This window comes from Balaenoptera acutorostrata, chromosome 1 (genome assembly GCF_949987535.1).
Source record: "Balaenoptera acutorostrata chromosome 1, mBalAcu1.1, whole genome shotgun sequence".
Classification (NCBI taxonomy): domain Eukaryota; kingdom Metazoa; phylum Chordata; class Mammalia; order Artiodactyla; family Balaenopteridae; genus Balaenoptera; species Balaenoptera acutorostrata.
This window is the reverse complement of record NC_080064.1, coordinates 154,270,013-154,290,416: the sequence shown is the minus strand read 5'-3', so window position 1 is coordinate 154,290,416 and position 20,404 is coordinate 154,270,013. Positions and strand designations below refer to the sequence as shown.

The following is a 20,404-nucleotide window of genomic DNA, read 5'->3' as shown; positions in this document are numbered from 1 at the left end:
ATGAATGGATAAATAAAATATATATATGTACAATGAGATATTTTTCACCCTTAACAAAGAAAGAAACCTGCCATTTGTGACAATACGGATGAACCTGGAGGACATTATTATGCTAAGTAAAATAAGCCAGATGCAGAAGGACAAATACTGCATGACCTCACTTAAATGTGCAGTCTAAAACAGTTAAACTCACAGAGTACAATGGTGGTTGCCAGGGCTGGGGGGAGGAGGAAATGGGAAGATGTTGGTGGAGGGGGGTACAAAGTTTCATTTATACAAGATGAATCAGTTCTAGAGATCTAATGTTCAACAACGTGACTAAAATTAATGATGTTGTATTGTATACCTGACATTTGCTAAGAGAATAATTCATAAGTGTTCTCACTACACACACCCACAAAAATGATATAACTATGTGAGGTGATGGATATATTAATTAGCTTGATCGTGGTGATTATTTCACAATTGTACCTTAAATATACAGTTTTCAGTTGTCAACTATGCCTCAGTAAAGTTGGAAAAGATACATAAAGCCAAAAAAATTTTTAAAGAAGAGAACTAGTTGACATAATATTAAAATATAGGAGGAAGGTCTTAGGTTTGAAAGAAACTTGTTTGTATTTATCAGAATTTAATGGTTCAGAATTAAAGTCTGAAATAAGCATATCTGAAACTGTTTGACATCACAAATTGGCTTTAACTAGAAGATTCTCCTGCAGTTGGTGTTGAATTTTCAAAATTTTACTAATGAGGATCTTACTGAAAGGGAAGGGCAAATAATCATTGGAAAAGTGAAGTAAAGGAAGAAGTGGCCTCATCTTTTGCCCATACCATTTGACATTCAGATAATTTTGGAGAAATTCATATACATTGAATAGACAAAAAATTTGAAGCAGGGAACCCTAATTTGGTGTTTAAAAGAATGACTATGCTTTGCTATTGGGTGATTCACCAGGAAAAATGTTTTTCTTAGTCTAAACTTCATTGGAATTATGATTTTGAAGCCTCAATCAAGACTGCCCTTGAAGACAAATCTCTCCCAGAGACAGAGCTTTATTAATTATTAATTAATAAGTATTTGCTTTAAATATATTATCATAAGTGTAGTAAGTATATTATTATCAAGTCTAAGTCTTAAGTGTAAGGTTTAAATATATATTTGGTGTTTCATACTTAATAAATGTTTGAGGTTTTTTTTCAATTGTTTTCAAGATTTAATATTTTCTGCTGCTGTTACGATATTTGAATGAAATTTCAATTTACTATATGTTACTTATAGGAAACATAGGTTTAATTTATTGATGGTTTGACGTTTGAAACAAGTTGGGTAGCATCTATTTTATCAACCTTGTCAGGTAACTGTCTCCCAGGGGGGAGTTTTGTTTCTAAGATCTTAGTCAGTGTCCCACGTCACTGCCATCTGTGCCTCCCCCCCTCCCCCCACGTTGTCCCTTTAAATTACTCAGCAGTGAATTATATCACTTATGAGTAAACATTTTTTTACTGATTGTTTTTTAATAAAATCTAGTATAATATTGATAGATATATATTATTCCTTTCTTTGATTTATATGTCATTCTTCCAGTTTTGCATCATTTATAATATAAAAATTTCACAGAAGTTTTCATTTGTGGAAGTAACTGAGATGTTACAAAAGGAAATTTAAACAAAACATATCAAATTAATCTTTTATATTCCCACATTGTTTCTTGGAATCTCTGATAAATTCTCTATTTTATGTCCAAACCAGAGCAAAATAAATTGTAGATTTTTTCTGATTAAAATATGTGAAAAATATTTAAGGCTTATTAAATAGGAAGCAAGTATTTCTTTTAAAATGAAAGTTGACTTTTATAGTTCCCATTTTGTTCAAGAGATAGAATTGCATCTATTAAATGAATTATTAAAGTCTCCATGACTTTAGAGGACTAGTGTTTCCTGCCCAGTAGAACAAATCAGCAATACAGACCTTATAATGCAAACTGTAAGTTGTTTCTTTTTATCCTTCTTTTTTAAAGAATTATAAGAATCATAGGTACTTCTTGTTTAATTTTGCATTTAAAATATAATGGATAAAATAGTTTTATAATATTTATTTTGTAATTTATAGTTAATTTGTTTTGACACAAATTTTATTTAGAGAAGAATATTATTATATAAGTTTATATTGAAAATATGTTGTTGGCCTAATAAATAAATACCTCCCTTATAATTATATTTCTGTCTATCTTTGTGTTTTTCTCATTAACTTTACATAGAAAATGTTCTTTTGTGACAACAGAAAGTAGAATTTAAGTGAATTCTACAATACTTTCAAAGTCAAAATAGATTTGATATTGCTTTTACTTTATAAGATTGTAATTTTTTTGTTTCCATGACCATTTTATCTATAGAAATTAAAATGAATTTTACTGTTATTATTGAAGCTTGAATTTTGACAAAAAGTGTTATTTTTTAGTTTATCTTTTATAAATATATATATTCATTCCTAAATATATAGTATAGATAACTACTAAAGCCAGTTCCATCTACATAGCATAAATAATTATTAATCTTGGACAAGCTGAACTGTATTTTCTGGTGAAATATTATATCTTGTATGCTTCTTGACTTTTCAGTGTAGTCTTTAGATACTTCATATAGAGAGTCGTATAGTTCACAGACACCTTCCTTATATTTTTATTGAGCATTACTAATATATATCAAGCTTATTGTTCTATAGAATACTTTTTTGTTTTTAAATTTTTATTTTATTAGCTTTTCAAACATGGCATATAATAATAAGGATATACTATTTATTTTGGCTTCTAAGCTGAGTTCTAAAGTTAATTTTAGGATATTTTGAAAAGTATCTTGAATAGAAAATATTATGATTCCAGTTTTATGATTTATATATTTATTTTGAGAAAGCTGAAATCAGTTGCTGTATTTCAATGTATATAAAAAGCTAAACCATGAAATGTTTTCTCATAATATATGTCCTAAGCTATATTATTTGATTGCATGGCTTTCCCTTGTTTTTTATGCTGCAGGTAGACATATAAGAAAGCAGTAGTGTTACTTGGTGTTTAAGACCATGGACTCTGGAGTCAAAATGTCTGGATTTAAATCCAGGTTCTGCCATTTCCTAGATTTGTGACTTTGGACAAATTTATTACTCTCTGGCCCTCAGTTTACTCATCTAAAGACTAAGATAATATATAGTATTTACCTATCACAGAATTGTTTTGAGCATTACATTTTAAAATGAAAGAGATTATAATAGTGCCTGGCAAAGAGGAAGCAGTAAGGATTAGTGTTTAACATTTTGGGAGCAGGAATCAGCGTGCCTGTATTCATATCAAGATTTTGTCACTGAATAATAATTTTAAGATCTCAAAAATTCTACGTATTCTTATCGAGCCTCAGTACCCATATCTGAAAAATTAGGTTGTAGTGAGGATTCAGTTAGATAATGCTTGTAATGCACTTTCTAAAACAGCCCCTAGCAAATATTAAGCACTCTTTAAATGTTTGATATTGTTAATTTTGTTATTTATTGGTCTTGGTTTTATTGTTTACCACATTAAAATTTTAAAAATTTGGATATGAGAAAACAATACATCAGTGAATTTTGACTTTTTAACTAACTCTAAATTTGATTCAGCAAATTTAGTTCTTCAAATCTGTAATATTAAGCTAAACAGTTTAACTGTGCGCTGTTAGAGATTTTGGAGGTTCTCCTTAAGAGGTAATATACATTTTTTTTTTTTTTTTTTTTTTTTTTTGACCACAACAAAAGCAACAATGATTGCAATTACCAAACATGAAACACACTTATACTATGTCATAACATTGACATTCAGTCCAGTAATCCTCCACTGTGACAGCTCCTTTACTTTGCAGTGAAAATTGATTTGTATATTCTTTTCCTCTGAGTCCTTGTGGGATTTTTTTTTTTTTTTTTTAATTCAGACAGAAAGTCACAAAAATTATACTCATCCTCATCAGTTCACTCAGTCGCATGTAATTAATTTCTTTTTTTTCATCTTGATCTTTTGTTAGCACTTTTATGAGTTCATCAGTTTTTCATTAGAGTTCTGAAAATGCTTATTCATTCAGTTCAGCAGTACAGTCAGTTACCAGAAACCTGTACTTGTCAGAGTCTTTTCCATGAATTTCTTGAAGATGAAACTCTTTTATAGGAACATATTTGCAAAATCATCAGAGTACACCCAGAACTGTCTGTAAATGACAAAAGACTTAAAAATGACCATGGTTAAAGATTTGATGAAAGTTCATAATCATGCAGTTGACAAGATAATTAGTTATTTCTGAGATATACATTTTAAAGTAATAACTAGGATTATTACTTATAACATTATACCAGAACATATAAGATTTTTAGACGTTTCCTGTAATGTCTGAAACATTTATATTAACATATTTCCATACATATTTCCATACAAATACAAATATAAGATTTTTAGAAATTTCATGTAATGTCTGAAACATTTATATTAACATATTTCCATACATATTTCCATACAAATACAAATATAAGATTTTTAGAAATTTCATGTAATGTCTGAAACATTTATATTAACATATTTCCATACATATTTCCATACAAATACAAATATAAGATTTTTAGAAATTTCATGTAATGTCTGAAACATTTATATTAACATATTTCCATACATATTTCCATACAAATACAAATATAAGATTTTTAGACATTTCATGTAATGTCTGAAACATTTATATTAACATATTTCCATACATATTTCCATACAAATACAAATATAAGATTTTTAGAAATTTCATGTAATGTCTGAAACATTTATATTAACATATTTCCATACATATTTCCATACAAATACAAATATAAGATTTTTAGAAATTTCATGTAATGTCTGAAACATTTATATTAACATATTTCCATACATATTTCCATACAAATACAAATATAAGATTTTTAGAAATTTCATGTAATGTCTGAAACATTTATATTAACATATTTCCATACATATTTCCATACAAATACAAATATAAGATTTTTAGAAATTTCATGTAATGTCTGAAACATTTATATTAACATATTTCCATACATATTTCCATACAAATACAAATATAAGATTTTTAGAAATTTCATGTAATGTCTGAAACATTTATATTAACATATTTCCATACAAATAACCCAATGAAAGTTTAGTATTAGTTGTTTTGTTTGTTTTTTTATACTGCAGGTTCTTATTAGGCATCAGTTTTATACACATCAGTGTATACATGTCAATCCCAATCGCCCAATTCAGCACATCACCATCCCCACCTCATCGCAGTTTTCCCCCCTTGGTGTCCATATGTCCATTCTCTACATCTGTGTCTCAACTACTGCCCTGCAAATTGGCTCATCTGTACCATTTTTCTACGTTCCACATACATGCATTAACATACGATATTTGTTTTTCTCTTTCTGACTTACTTCACTCTGTATGACAGTCTCTAGATCCATCCACTTCTCAACAAATGACTCAATTTCGTTCCTTTTTATGGCTGAATAATATTCCATCGTATATATGTACCACAACTTCTTTATCCATTCGTCTGTTGATGGGCATTTAGGTTGCTTCCATGACCTGGCTATTGTAAATAGTGCTGCAATGAACATTCGGGTGCACGTGTCTTTTTGAATTACGGTTTTCTCTGGGTATATGCCCAGTAGTGGGATTGCTGGGTCATATGGTAATTCTATTTTTAGTTTTTTAAGGAACCTCCATATTGTTCTCCATAGTGGCTGTATCAATTTACATTCCCACCAACAGTGCAAGAGGGTTCCCTTTTCTCCACACCCTCTCCAGCATTTGTTGTTTGTAGATTTTCTGATGATGCCCATTCTAACAGGAGTGAGGTGATACCTCATTGTAGTTTTGATTTGCATTTCTCTAATAATTAGTGATGTTGAGCATCTTTTCATGTGCTTCGTGGCCGTCTGTATGTCTTCTTTGGAGAAATGTCTATTTAGGTCTTCTGCCCATTTTTGGATTGGGGTGTTTGTTTCTTTGATATTGAGCTGAATGAGCTGTTTATATATTTTGGAGATTAATCCTTTGTCCGTTGATTCATTTGCAAATATTTTCTCCCATTCTGAGGGTTGTCTTTTCGTCTTGTTTATGGTTTCCTTTGCTGTGCAAAAGCTTTGAAGTTTCATTAGGTCCCACTTGTTTATTTTTGTTTTTATTTCCATTACTCTAGGAGGTGGATCGAAAAAGATCTTGCTGTGATTTATGTCAAAGAGTGTTCTTCCTATGTTTTCCTCTAAGAGTTTTATAGTGTCCAGTCTTATATTTAGGTCTCTAATCCATTTTGAGTTTAGTTTTGTGTATGGTGTTAGGGAGTATTCTAATTTCATTCTTTTACATGTGGCTGTCCAGTTTTCCCAGCACCACTTATTGAAGAGACTGTCTTTTCTCCATTGTATATCTTTGCCTCCTTTGTCATAGATTAGTTGACCATAGGTGCGTGGGTTAATCTCTGGGCTTTCTATCTTGTTCCATTGATCTATGTTTCTGTTTTTGTGCCAGTACCATATTGTCTTGATTACTGTAGCTTTGTAGTATAGTCTGAAGTCAGGGAGTCTGATTCCTCCAGCTCCATTTTTTTGCCTCAAGACTGCTTTGGCTATTCGGGGTCTTTTGTGTCTCCATACAAATTTTAAGATGATTTGTTCTAGCTCCGTAAAAAATGCCATTGGTAATTTGATAGGGATTGCATTGAATCTGTAGATTGCTTTGGGTAGTATACTCATTTTCACAATGTTGATTCTTCCAATCCAAGAACATGGTATATCTCTCCATCTGTTGGTATCATCTTTAATTTCTTTCATCAGTGTCTTATAGTTTTCTGCATACAGGTCTTTTGTCTCCCTAGGTAGGTTTATTCCTAGGTATTTTATTCTTTTTGTTGCAATGGTAAATGGGAGTGTTTCCATAATTTCTCTTTCAGATTTTTCATCATTAGTGTATAGGAATGCAAGAGATTTCTGTGCATTAATTTTGTAACCTGCAACTTTACCATATTCATTAATTAGCTCTAGCAGTTTTCTGGTGGCAGTTTTAGGATTCTCTATGTATAGTATCATGTCATCCGCAAACAGTGACAGTTTTACTTCTTCTTTTCCAATTTGTATTCCTTTTATTTCTTTTTCTTCTCTGATTGCCGTGGCTAGGACTTCCAGAACTATGTTGAATAATAGTGGTGAGAGTGGACATCCTTGTCTCGTTCCTGATCTTAGAGGAAATGCTTTCAGTTTTTCACCATTGAGAATGATGTTTGCTGTGGGTTTGTCATATATGGCCTTTATTATGTTGAGGTAGGTTCCCTCTATGCCCACTTTCTGGAGAGTTTTTATCAGAAATGGGTGTTGAATTTTGTCAAAAGCTTTTTCTGCATCTATTGAGATGATCATATGGTTTTTATTCTTCAATTTGTTAATATGGTGTATCACATTGATTGATTTGCGTATATTGAAGAATCCTTGCATCCCTGGGATAAATCCCACTTGATCGTGGTGTATGATCCTTTTAATGTGTTGTTGGATTCTGTTTGCTAGTATTTTGTTGAGGATTTTTGCATCTATATTCATCAGTGATATTGGTCTGTAATTTTCTTTTTTTGTAGTGTCTTTGTCTGGTTTTGGTATCAGGGTGATGGTGGCCTCATAGAATGAGTTTGGGAGAGTTCCTTCCTCTGCAATTTTTTGGAAGAGTTTGAGAAGGATGGGTGTTAGCTCTTCTCTAAATGTTTGATAGAATTCACCTGTGAAGCCATCTGGTCCTGGACTTTTGTTTGTTGGAAGATTTTTAATCACAGTTTCAATTTCATTACTTGTGATTGGTCTGTTGATATTTTCTGTTTCTTCCTGGTTCAGTCTTGGAAGGTTATACCTTTCTAAGAATTTGTCCATTTCTTCCAGGTTGTCCATTTTATTGGCATAAAGTTGCTTGTAGTAGTCTCTTAGGATGTTTTGTATTTCTGCGGTGTCTGTTGTAACTTCTCCTTTTTCATTTCTGATTTTATTGATTTGAGTCCTCTCCCTCTTTTTCTTGATGAGTCTGGCTAATGGCTTATCAATTTTGTTTATCTTCTCAAAGAACCAACTTTTCGTTTTATTGATCTTTGCTATTGTTTTCTTTGTTTCTATTTCATTTATTTCTGCTCTGATCTTTATGATTTCTTTCCTTCTGCTAACTTTGGGTTTTGTTTGTTCTTCTTTCTCTAGTTTCTTTAGGTGTAAAGTTAGATTGTTTACTTGAGATTTTTCTTGTTTCTTTAGGTAGGCTTGTATAGCTATAAACTTCCCTCTTAGAACCGCTTTTGCTGCATCCCATAGGTTTTGGGTCGTCGTGTTTTCATTGTCATTTGTCTCTAGGTATTTTTTTATTTCCTGTTTGATTTCTTCAGTGATCTCTTGGTTATTTAGTAACGTATTGTTTAGCCTCCATGTGTTTGTCTTTTTTACGTTTTTTTCCCTGTAATTCATTTCTAATCTCATAGCGTTGTGGTCAGAAAAGATGCTTGATATGATTTCAATTTTCTTAAATTTACTGAGGCTTGATTTGTGACCCAAGATGTGATCTATCCTGGAGAATGTTCCGTGTGCACTTGAGAAGAACGTGTAATCTGCCGTTTTTGGATGGAATGTCCTATATATATCAATTAAATCTATCTGGTCTATTGTGTCATTTAAAGCTTCTGTTTCCTTATTTATTTTCATTTTGGATGATCTGTCCATTGGTGTAAGTGAGGTGTTAAAGTCCCCCACTATTATTGTGTTACTGTCGATTTCCTCTTTTATAGCTGTTAGCAGTTGCCTTATGTATTGAGGTGCTCCTATGTTGGGTGCATATATATTTATAATTGTTATATCTTCTTCTTGGATTGATCCCTGGATCATTATGTAGTGTCCTTCCTTGTCTCTTGTAACATTCTTTATTTTAAAGTCTATTTTATCTGATATGAGTATAGCTACTCCAGCTTTCTTTTGATTTCCATTTGCATGGAATATCTTTTTCCATCCCCTCACTTTCAGTCTGTATGTGTCCCTAGGTCTGAAGTGGGTCTCTTGTAGACAGCATATATATGGGTCTTGTTTTTGTATCCATTCAGCCAGTCTATGTCTTTTGGTTGGGGCATTTAATCCATTCACGTTTAAGGTAATTATCGATATGTATGTTCCTATGACCATTTTCTTAATTGTTTTGGGTTTGTTTTTGTAGGTCCTTTTCTTCTCTTGTGTTTCCCACTTAGAGAAGTTCCTTTAGCATTTGTTGTAGAGCTGGTTTGGTGGTGCTGAATTCTCTTAGCTTTTGCTTGTCTGTAAAGCTTTTGATTTCTCCATCAAATCTAAATGAGATCCTTGCTGGGTAGAGTAATCTTGGTTGTAGGTTCTTCCCTTTCATCACTTTAAGTATTTCATGCCACTCCCTTCTGGCTTGCAGAGTTTCTGCTGAGAAATCAGCTGTTAACCTTATGGGGGTTCCCTTGTATGTTATTTGTCGTTTTTCCCTTGCTGCTTTCAATAATTTTTCTTTGTCTTTAATTTTTGCCACTTTGATTACTATGTGTCTCGGCGTGTTTCTCCTTGGGTTTATTCTGTATGGGACTCTCTGCGCTTCCTGGACTTGGGTGGCTATTTCCTTTCCCATGTTAGGGAAGTTTTCGATTATAATCTCTTCAAATATTTTCTCTGGTCCTTTCTCTCTCTCTTCTCCTTCTGGGACCCCTATAATGCGAATGTTGTTGCGTTTAATGTTGTCCCAGAGGTCTCTTAGGCTGTCTTCATTTCTTTTTATTCTTTTTTCTTTAGTCTGTTCCGCAGCAGTGAATTCCACCATTCTGTCTTCCAGGTCACTTATCCGTTCTTCTGCCTCAGTTATTCTGCTATTGATTCCTTCTAGTGTAGTTTTCATTTCAGTTATTGTATTGGTCATCTCTGTTTGTTTGTTCTTTAATTCTTCTAGGTCTTTGTTAATCATTTCTTGCATCTTCTCAATCTTTGCCTCCATTCTTATTCCGAGGTCCTGGATCATCTTCACTATCATTATTCTGAATTCTTTTTCTGGAAGGTTGCCTATCTCCACTTCATTTAGTTGTTTTTCTGGGGTTTTTTCTTGTTCCTTCATCTGGTACATAGCCCTCTGCCTTTTCATCTTCTCTGTCTTTCTGTAACTGTGGTTTTTGGTCCACAGGCTGCAGGATTGTAGTTTTTCTTGCTTCTGTTGTCTGCCCTCTGGTGGTTGAGGCTATCTAAGAGGCTTGATGGGAGGCTCTGGTGGTGGGTAGAGCTGACTGTTGCTGTGGCGGTCAGAGCTCAGTAAAACCTTAATCCACTTGACTGTTGATGGGTGGGGCTGGGTTCCCTCCCTGTTGCTGTGGCGATCAGAGCCCAGTAAAACCTTAATCCACTTGACTGTTGATGGGTGGGGCTGGGTTCCCTCCCTGTTGGTTGTTTTGCCTGAGGCAACCCAACACTGGAGCCTACCCGTGCTCTTTGGTGGGGTTAATGGCAGACTCTGGGAGGGCTCACGCCAAGGAGAACTTCCCAGGACCTCTGCTGCCAGTGTCCTTATCCCCACGGTGAAACAGAGCCACCACTTGCCTCTGCAGGAGACCCCCCCAACACCAGCAGGTACGTCTGGTTCAGTCTCCCCCAGGGTCACTGCTCCTTCCCCTGGGTCCCGATGCACACATTACTTTGTGTGTGCCCTCCAAGAGTGGGGTCTCTGTTTCCCCCAGTCCTGTCACAGTCCTGCAATCAATTCCCACTAGACTTCAAAGTCTGATTCTCTAGGAATTCCTCCTCCCGTTGCCGGACCCCCAGGTTGGGAAGCCTGACGTGGGGCTCAGAACCTTCACTCCAGTGGGTGGACTTCTGTGGTATAAGTGTTCGCCAGTCTGTGAGTCACCCACCCAGCAGTTATGGGATTTGATTTTACTCTGATTGCGCCCTTCCTACCGTCTCACTGTGGCTTCTCCTCTGTCCTTGGACATGGGGTATCCTCCTTGGTGAAGTCCAGGGTCTTCCTGTCAATGATTGTCCAGCAGACAGTTGTGATTCTGGAGCTCTCGCAAGAGGGAGTGAGTGCACGTCCTTCTACTCCGCCATCTTGGTTAATCTCTCGTAATATACATTTTTAAATAGCATTTACTTGCTTGCAGTGGATGATCTAGAATGTTTGAAAAGAGTAGATTTATCTATAGATAAATTAATCACAATCTTAGAAATATGTCGAATGGCTTTACAAGCAGATTCACAGTATAAATAAGAGTTTAGGAGTAAATTCCATCTTATACTGAATGAAAATATATTTTATATTTGTGAGATCTGAGTTAGTGTAATTTTATTTAACTTTTTTGATGGTGTATAGCATTCATATCTTTAGGGTAATTTCAATGTATTTTTCTATTGTAGTTTTATGGACAGGTGGGGTTTATCATATGTGTTTATACCTAGAACTGTTACTGGTCAACTTCTGGTATTATCTCATTTGAAATAATAAATATTATTTCAATCCTGAGATAAGGATGAAAAATAAAAGTCTGAAGCTTTTTAATATTTTCTATTAGAAAATTATTTCTTTTCTACAATTACATTACTGTTTCAATATTTTAAATACAAAATATTTTCAATGAAATGTAGATAATGGGCATTTAGTCAAGCAATGGATAAAAAGGGAATTGTATAGTATATTTACCTTAGTAGTATATTTGCCTTGTAAGTATAAGGCATCTTTCACCTTTTCTTAGTGAGAAAAGATTCTTTTTGTAGTTTGTTCAAATTTCACAGTATATATTTATCTAAAAACTTGTAAAGTAAGAGATTTACCGTTAAAGCCTAGTACCTATCATCTGCCAGTTCAGTTTGTATTTAGTCAGTGATGTCTTTGACATGCAATTGGATGAGCAAAGGGGAAAACTCCCAGCTCTTTTAGAACCTGACCTTCATCAGAGCATTATCCTCATGTTTCCCTCTGTTTACTAGGCATCCACACTGAAATAGTCTGCTGACATTGCTAATGTAACATGTCAAAACCTAAACTCGGTACCTGCTTCTCTCCTACTGCTCTCTTAGTTCCCATGCCCTAAACCACATGCCTTTCCTCTCGTATTTTTTCATTTTGGTAAATGCTGTTACTAATTCACCCATTCACTCAAGCCAGAAACTTTAGAATTATTTTCAACTTCTCTTTATCCTCATCTTCTACATTAATTGACTGGGTTATTATCAATTTTCCCTGAACAAAGTCACCCCTCTTCTCTGCCACCACTGCTACTGCTTAGTCCTCATATGTTGCCGCCATTCACTCCCTGCTGTTTTCCAGGTTTTCTATTGTTTAAAGCAATATTGTTCTACAAGTACAAAATATGTAGGATGGTATTCAAGGTTCTTTGACAGTTTGGACCTTGCTTTCATTTCCAGTCATAGCCGTTCTGGTATATTCTTGGTCTTTCCTGAACACACATTCATTTGTGCATTTACAAATATTTGTATAATGTCAGCTGGTGGTGCTAGGTGCTTGGAGGATACAGAGGTAAATAAGACAGCCAAGAATGTTGCCCATTAGTGCTGATAGAATGCCATGCACACTGTTTCTTGTTTTTGATCATGGTCTTTCATCTGCCCTTTACACTTTAATAGAGTTTCTAGTAATCTTTCATACCCTACCCAAGTGTCATCTCCTTTCTGAAGTGTTACAAACTTTGCCAGGTAGTATTCCTTCTTGTGTTTCAGTAGTACTTTATATTCTATACTTCTATTATAGTGCTTGCTGTATTATACTTGTTTATAGTTGACCTTTCTCCCTAGGTTAAATTTAAAAGTGGGAGGGGAGGAGAGAAATGAAGGAGGAATACAGAAATAAGGATTAAGGCAAGGCATAGGAAGAGACAAGAAGGGAAGGAGAGAAGGAAAACAGGAGAAGCAGTATGAGCAGTAAAGACACAGACTCTGAGCACGGCCTGTGCTTTTCACGCGTCACCTCAGGGAGCACTCGCCTCGTCAAGAAGCTCAGGATAAAGGCACAGCTGCCAAAGCAGGAGTGAGAGCTACTTGACACTGGGAGGGAGACCCCAAAGAGGCCGCAGCCACAGGAGGCTGGAGCCCTGGCTGCTGTCGGCCTTCCCCGAGGGATTTGACCGGGCCCCTCAGGCTGCGCACCGGCTGAGCGCCGCCCGCCTCATGGACCCCGTCCTGCTTCATGTCACTGACCCAGTCGCCCTGTTGCCAGAATGAGCTGAGGTCTGAAAATTGCTCAGCTGGACCAAGCATAACATGGGCCTCTTCTCTTGTGGTTTCACTTGCCAATGACCACTATCTTGATAATTCCATGTAGCCGACAGGGTCTTGGTCCTCCCACCTGGTGTCAGGCCTGAGCCTCTGTGGTGGGAGAGCCAAGTTCAGGACATTGGACCACCAGAGACCTCCCAGCCCCACATAATATCAATTGGTGAGAGCTCTCCCAGAGATCTCTGTCTCAATGTTAAGACCCAGCTACACCCAACGGCCAGCAAACTCCAGTGCTGGACACCCCATGCTAAACAACTAGCAAGACAGGAACACAACCCCACCCATTAGCAGAGAGGCTGCCTAAGATCATAATAAGTTCACAGGTATCCCAAAACACACCACCGAATGCAGCCCTGCACACCCCAAAGACAAGATCCAGCCTGACCCACCAAAACACGGGCCACCAGGAAGCCTACACAAGCCACTGAACCAATCTCACCCACTGAAGGCAGACACCAAAAACAATGGGAACTGCAGCATGCACAAAGGAGACCCCAAACACAGTAAGTTAAACAAAATGAGAAGGCAGAGAAATATGCAGCAGATGAAGGAGCAAGGTAAAACCCCACCAGACCAAACAAATGAAGAGGAAATAAGCAGTCTACCTGAAAAAGAATTCAGGGTAATGATAGTAAAGATATCCAAAATCTTGGAAATAGAATGGAGAAAATACGAGAAACGTTTAACAAGGACTTAGAAGAACTAAAGAGCAAACAACCAATGATGAACAGCACAATAAATGAAGTTAAAAATTCTCTAGAAGGAATCAATAGAATAACTGAGGCAGAAGAACGGATAAGTGACCTGGAAGATAAAATAGTGGAAATAACTACCGCAGAGCAGAATATAGAAAAAAGAATGAAAAGAATTGAGGACAGTCTTAGAGACCTCTGGGACAACATTAAACGCACCAACATTTGAATTATAGCAGTACCAGAAGAAGAAGAGAAAAAGAAAGGGTCTGAGAAAATATTTGAAGAGATTATAGTTGAAAACTACCCTAACATGGGAAAGGAAATAGTCAATCAAATCCAGGAAGCACAGAGAGTCCCATACAGGATAAATCCAAGGAGAAAAACGCCAAGACACATATTAATCAAGCTATCAAAAATTAAATACAGGGCTTCCCTGATGGCGCAGTGGTTGAGAATCTGCCTGCCAAAGCAGGGGACACAGGTTCGAGCCCAGGTCTGGGAAGATCCCACATGCCGCGGAGCAACTGGGCCCGTGAGCCACAACTACTGAGCCTGCACGTCTGGAGCTTGTGCTCCGCAACAAGAGAGGCCGCGACAGTGAGAGGCCCGCGCACCGCGATGAAGAGTGGCCCCCGCTTGCTGCAACTAGAGAAAGCCCTTGCACAGAAACGAAGACCCAACACAGCCAAAAATAAATAAATAAATAATAATTAAAAAATAAAAATTAAATACAAAGAAAAAATATTAAAAGCAGCAAAGGAAAAACAACAAATAACATACAAGGGAATCCCCATAAGGTTAACAGCTGATCTTTCAGCAGAAACTCTGCAAGCCAGAAGAGAGTGGCAGGACATGTTTAAAGTGATGAAAGGGAAAAACCTACAACCAAGATTACTCTACCCAGCAAGGATCTCATTCAGATTCGACGGAGAAATTAAAACCTTTACAGACAAGCAAAAGCTAAGAGAGTTCAGCACCACCAAACCAGCATTACAACAAATGCTAAAGGAATTTCTGTAGGCAGGAAACACAAGAGAAGGAAAAGACCTACAATAACAAACCCAAAACAGTTAAGAAAATGGTAATAGGAACATACATATCAATAATTACCTTAAATGTAAATGGATTAAATGCTCCAACCAAAAGATACAGACTGGCTGAATGGATACAAAAACAAGACCCGTATATATGCTGTCTACAAGAGACTCACTTCAGACCTAGGGACACATACAGACTGAAAGTGAAGGGATGGAAAAAGATATTCCATGCAAATGGCAATCAAAAGAAAGCTGGGGTAGCAATTCTCATATCAGACAAAATAGACTTTAAAATAGACTATTACAAGTACAAAGGACACTACATAATGATCAAGGGATCAATCCAAGAAGAAGATATAACAATTGTAAATATTTATGCACCCAACATAGGAACACCTCAATTAGGCAAATGCTAACAGCCATAAAAGGGGAAATCGACAGTAACACAATCATAGTAGGGGACTTTAACACCCCACTTTCACCAATGGACAGATCATCCAAAATGAAAATAAATAAGGAAACACAAGCTTTAAATGACACATTAGACAAGATGGACTTAATTGATATTTATATGACATTCCATCCATAAACAACAGAATACACTTGCTTCTCAAGTGCTCATGGAACATTCTCCAGGATCACATCTTGGGTGACAAATCAAGCCTTGGTAAATTTAAGAAAATTGAAATCGTATCAAGCATCTTTTCCGACCACAACACTATGAGACTACATATCAATTACAGGAAAAAATCTGTAAAAAATACCAACACATAGAGGCTAAGCAATACGCTGCTAAATAACCAAGAGATAACTGAAGAAATCAAAGAGGAAATCAAAAAATACCTAGAAACAAATGACAGTGAAAACACATTGACCCAAAACCTGTGGGATGCAGCAAAAGCAGTTCTAAGAGGGAAGTTTATAGCAATACACTCCTACGTCAAGAAACAAGAAAAATCTCAAATAAACAACCTAACCTTACACCTAAAGTAGTTAGAGAAGGAAGAATAAAAACACCCCAAAGTTAGCAGAAGGAAAGAAATCATAAAGATCAGATCAGGAAAAAATGAAAAGAAATGAAATGATAGCAAAGATCAATAAAACTAAAAGCTGGTTCTTTGAGAAGATAAAATTGATAAACCATTAGCCAGACTCATCAAGAAAAAAAGGGAGAAGACTCAAATCAATAGAATTAGAAATGAAAAAGGAGAAGTAACAACTGACATGGCAGAAATACAAAGGATCATGAGAGATTACTACAAGTAATTGTATGCCAATAAAATGGACAACCTGGAAGAAATGGACAAATTCTTAGAAAAACACAACCTTCCGAGACTGAACCAAGAAGAAGTAGAAAATATAAACAGACCAATCACAAACACTAAAATTGAACCTGTGATTAAAAATCTTCCAACAAATGAAAGCCCAGGGCCAGATGGCTTCACAGGTGAATTCTATCAAACATTTAGAGAAGAGCTAACACCTATCCTTCTCAAACTCTTCCAAATAGGTAGTAACACTCTCAAACTCATTCTTCGAGGCCACCATCACTCTGATAACAAAACCAGATGAAGATGTCACAAAAAAAGAAAACTACAGGCCAATATCGTTGATGAACATAGATGCAAAAATCTTCAACAAAATACTAGCAAACAGATTCCAACAGTACATTAAAAGGATCATACACAATGATCAAGTGGGGTTTATCCCCGGAATGTAAGGATTCTTCAATATACACAAATCAATCAATGTGATACAACATATTAACAAACTGAAGGATAAAAACCATATGATCATCTCAATAGATGCAGAAAAGGCTTTTGACAAAATTCAACACCCATTTATGATAAAAAGTCTCCAGAAAGTAGGCAGAGAGGGAACCTACTTCAACGTAATAAAGGCCACATATGACAAACCCACAGCAAATATCATTCTCAATGGTGAATAACTGAAAGCATTTCCTCTAAGATCAGGAACAAGGCAAGGATGTCCACTCTTGCCACTGTTACTCAGCAGTTGTGGAAGTTTTAGCCCCAGCAGTCAGAGAAGAAAAAGAAAGAAAAGGAATCCAGATTGGAAAAGAACAAGCAAAGCTGTCACTGTTTGCAGAGAACATGTTACTATACAGAGAATCCTAAAGATGCTACCAGAAAATTACTAGAGCCAATCAATGAATTTGGTAAAGTAGCAGGATACAAAATTAATGCACAGAAATCTCTTTCATTCCTATACACTAATGATGAAAAATCTGAAAGAGAAATTAAGGAAACACTCCCATTTACCACTGCAACAGAAAGAATAAAATACCTAGGAGTAAACCTACCTAAGGAGACAAAAGACCTGTCTGCTGAAAACTATAAGACACTGATGAAAGAAATTAAAGACGATACAAACAGATGGAGAGATATACCATGGAGAGATATGGGGATATATGTATATGTATAGCTGATTCACTTTGTTATAAAGCAGAAACTAACACACCATTGTAAAGCAATTATACTGCAAGAAAGTTGCTAAAAAAAAAAAAAAAAGAAACGAAATTGAGTTATTTGTAGTGAGGTGGATGGACCTAGAGTCTGTCATGAAGAGTGAAGTCAATCAGAAAGAGAAAATCAAATACCGTAGACTAACACATATATATGGAATCAAAAAAAAAATGGTTCTGAAGAACCTAGTGGCAGAACAGGAATAAAGATGCAGATGTAGAGAATGGACTTGAGGATGCGGGGAGGGGGAAGGGTAAGCTGGGAAGAAGTGAGAGAGTAGCACTGACATATATATACGCTATCAAATGTAGAATAAATAGCTAGTGGGAAGCAGCGGCATAGCACAGGGAGATCAGGTCGGTGCTTTTTGACCACCTAGAGGGGTGGGATAGGGAGGGTGGGAGGGAGGTGCAAGAGGAAGGGGATATGGGGATATATGTATACATATAGCTGATTCACTTTGTTATATAGCAGAAACTAATGGAACATTGTAAAGCAATTAAACAGGGCTAATGTCTGGGCATAACTTCTTGGTTTTGGTAGTAGGATCTGTTCCTCAACACCAGCCTGATATTCAGGTAGCACTTCTACCATTCCTGCCACCTTCTCCCTCACCCTCATCACCCCTCCCTTACAATATCATTCTCTGTTCCATGCTCTGTGACAATATTATTGAGCCAGCTTTGAATAGGCTGTAATGTCATATCAGTTCTACACCTGGATGCCTGGCTTTCACAAATAATGAAAAGCTAGGAGATTAAAACACTCATCATTGACTGGTGGGTGACTTCATTTTTAACAAATGAGTTAGATGCTAATTGTCATGGCTCTTCTGATTGAAAGAAAAATCTTCAAGGAGATGACATTTTAGATGCTCCTTGAGCAGTGGAGGAAGAAAGAGTAGGGGATATTTGAGGCTTAAGATTCATTCTCAACTAATACTTGAGTATTATATGGAAGGCACTGGTGATAGAAAAATTTAGTTCCTGTTTAACTCCAAATGACTGGTGTAGAGAGATAATGCAAAAGTTGAAAGAAAAGAGATTGCTGAGGATTGGAGAAGTTGGAGAAGGTTTTGTCTGTTCTCACTCTGCCAGATCTTCCTGGATGATTTCATGTATTCTCTTGAGATCAGATTCTCTTGAGAACCTGGTAGTTCATCATAACAAAGTTTCATGGAGTTTCTGGAATATATTGTGATCTCCTGTCTCTATATGCACATGCTGTTTCTTCTGCCTGGAATAGTGTTAACTTGGCTAATTCTTAATAACTCTGAAAATATAATCACAGCAGCCATTACTTTCAGAAAAGCTTACTTGATCCTTCAACACTGGGTTAAGTATTTCTATAATTCTCATAGTCCTTGTTCTTCCCCAATCATAACCTTTATTGCACCATGTTGTAACTGCCTTCACTAGACTGTTCAAGGAAGACAGGAAATGCGTATGTGATAATGCCTGGTATATGGCTGCTGCTCCAAAAGTATTTGTTGGTTGAATGAATGAATGGGATTTGGTAGAGAGGACACTTGGTCACTCCAGGCAAGGGGAAGAGGGCAAACAAAAACAAGGCATGTGGTAATGCTATAGCTGATTCTGAGGCAGTGAGTGGAATCATTTGATTGGAGTGTAATATTGAAGAGAGGCTGCAGTTTTCAATGTCAAGAAGTCCAGAGTTTGTTTAATAAAAAAAGGCCCTTGAAGCTTTTAGAGATAAGAAGAATCATATACGTTCTCATAAATTCTATTAAGTGATAGACCTGTGCTTGGGAAATAAGTTTTTCTAATTCTTGTTTTAAAATTTTTGTAATACTTTTCAATGGACTAAACATATGATAACTGCCTCTTTTATAGACTCGTCTTTTAAGATTGTTCCCACATAATTTATAGGGAAAGTTTTAGAAGATTTTAATACTCTTGTATAAATTGAACAACTCATTAAACTGTGCAATTTGTTTTTATTATAAACTGAACTGTTGTGAACTATGAAAATTTTTAAATATAATTCAAATAAGGCAGTAATCTAACACATGTATAGGGGTTTCCTTCTTGTTTGTAACTTGAAGAAGAATAAATGCTTACAGCTGTGAATTTTTTTCCCCTCTAGTATCTCCAGAGGCAGTTGGATTTTTGTCAGCTGTTGGGGTGTTTATTATCTTGATGCTGCTCCTTTTTCTCTATATTAATAAGAAGTTCTGTTTTGAAAATGTTGGCGGGTTTCCAGATCTTGGTTCAGGATACAGTACAAAGAAGAATTCACAAGATAAAATTTGTAAGTATCATATCACTGCTTTCCCTTGTTTGGTCTTTCTGTCTGTACTATTTATTACTTTCTTTAAAAAAAAAATATATATATACAATAAAAAGCTTGATTTTGACATGTAGTAAACTAACCTTGAGCCACTATTCTGAGAGTAAAAGATGTATTCAGTAAATTATGTTCAGTTATCTTTTTATTGCCCATGAATTGCTATCATAGTGCATAATGATGAATTGTATACCATCATTTAATGACATTTTTATTTTTCAAATATAAGGTATGCTTTTGAGCCTATTATATGAACAGATATGCTTTAAGAAGAAGGACATATCTTATTACATTTTATGCTTTAATCCATTGTCCAAATAGTTCTTTAGAGAGCTTTTTTCCCGTGTCCCTAGAAGGCTTTTGAAAGTATTCACCCTTTACCTTTACGTGCTGTTGAATTCTCAGTGATGGATAATTTTATTGTTTGGAGAAGGTGGTTTTCCCTGGTAACTTAGTGTATAAAGTGTGATTATGAAAATTAGTATTCTTCTCCCTCCCTTGGCACCACAGGCATATTATATGACTTAGTGTTACTAGATAGCAGGAAAGATG

At 35.7% G+C, this 20,404-nt stretch overlaps 1 protein-coding gene across 2 annotated transcripts in view; it reads left to right on the top strand.

Annotated features, from left to right (window-relative positions):
- Positions 1 to 20,404, top strand: part of SYT14 (synaptotagmin 14) — a 250,348-nt gene that overhangs the window by 80,710 nt on the left and 149,234 nt on the right. For both annotated transcript variants that reach the window (XM_007163980.2, XM_007163981.2), the window contains exon 3: positions 19,652 to 19,816. In XM_007163980.2, coding sequence (XP_007164042.1) covers positions 19,652 to 19,816 — 165 coding nt within the window. The remainder of the gene's footprint in view (positions 1 to 19,651; positions 19,817 to 20,404) is intronic.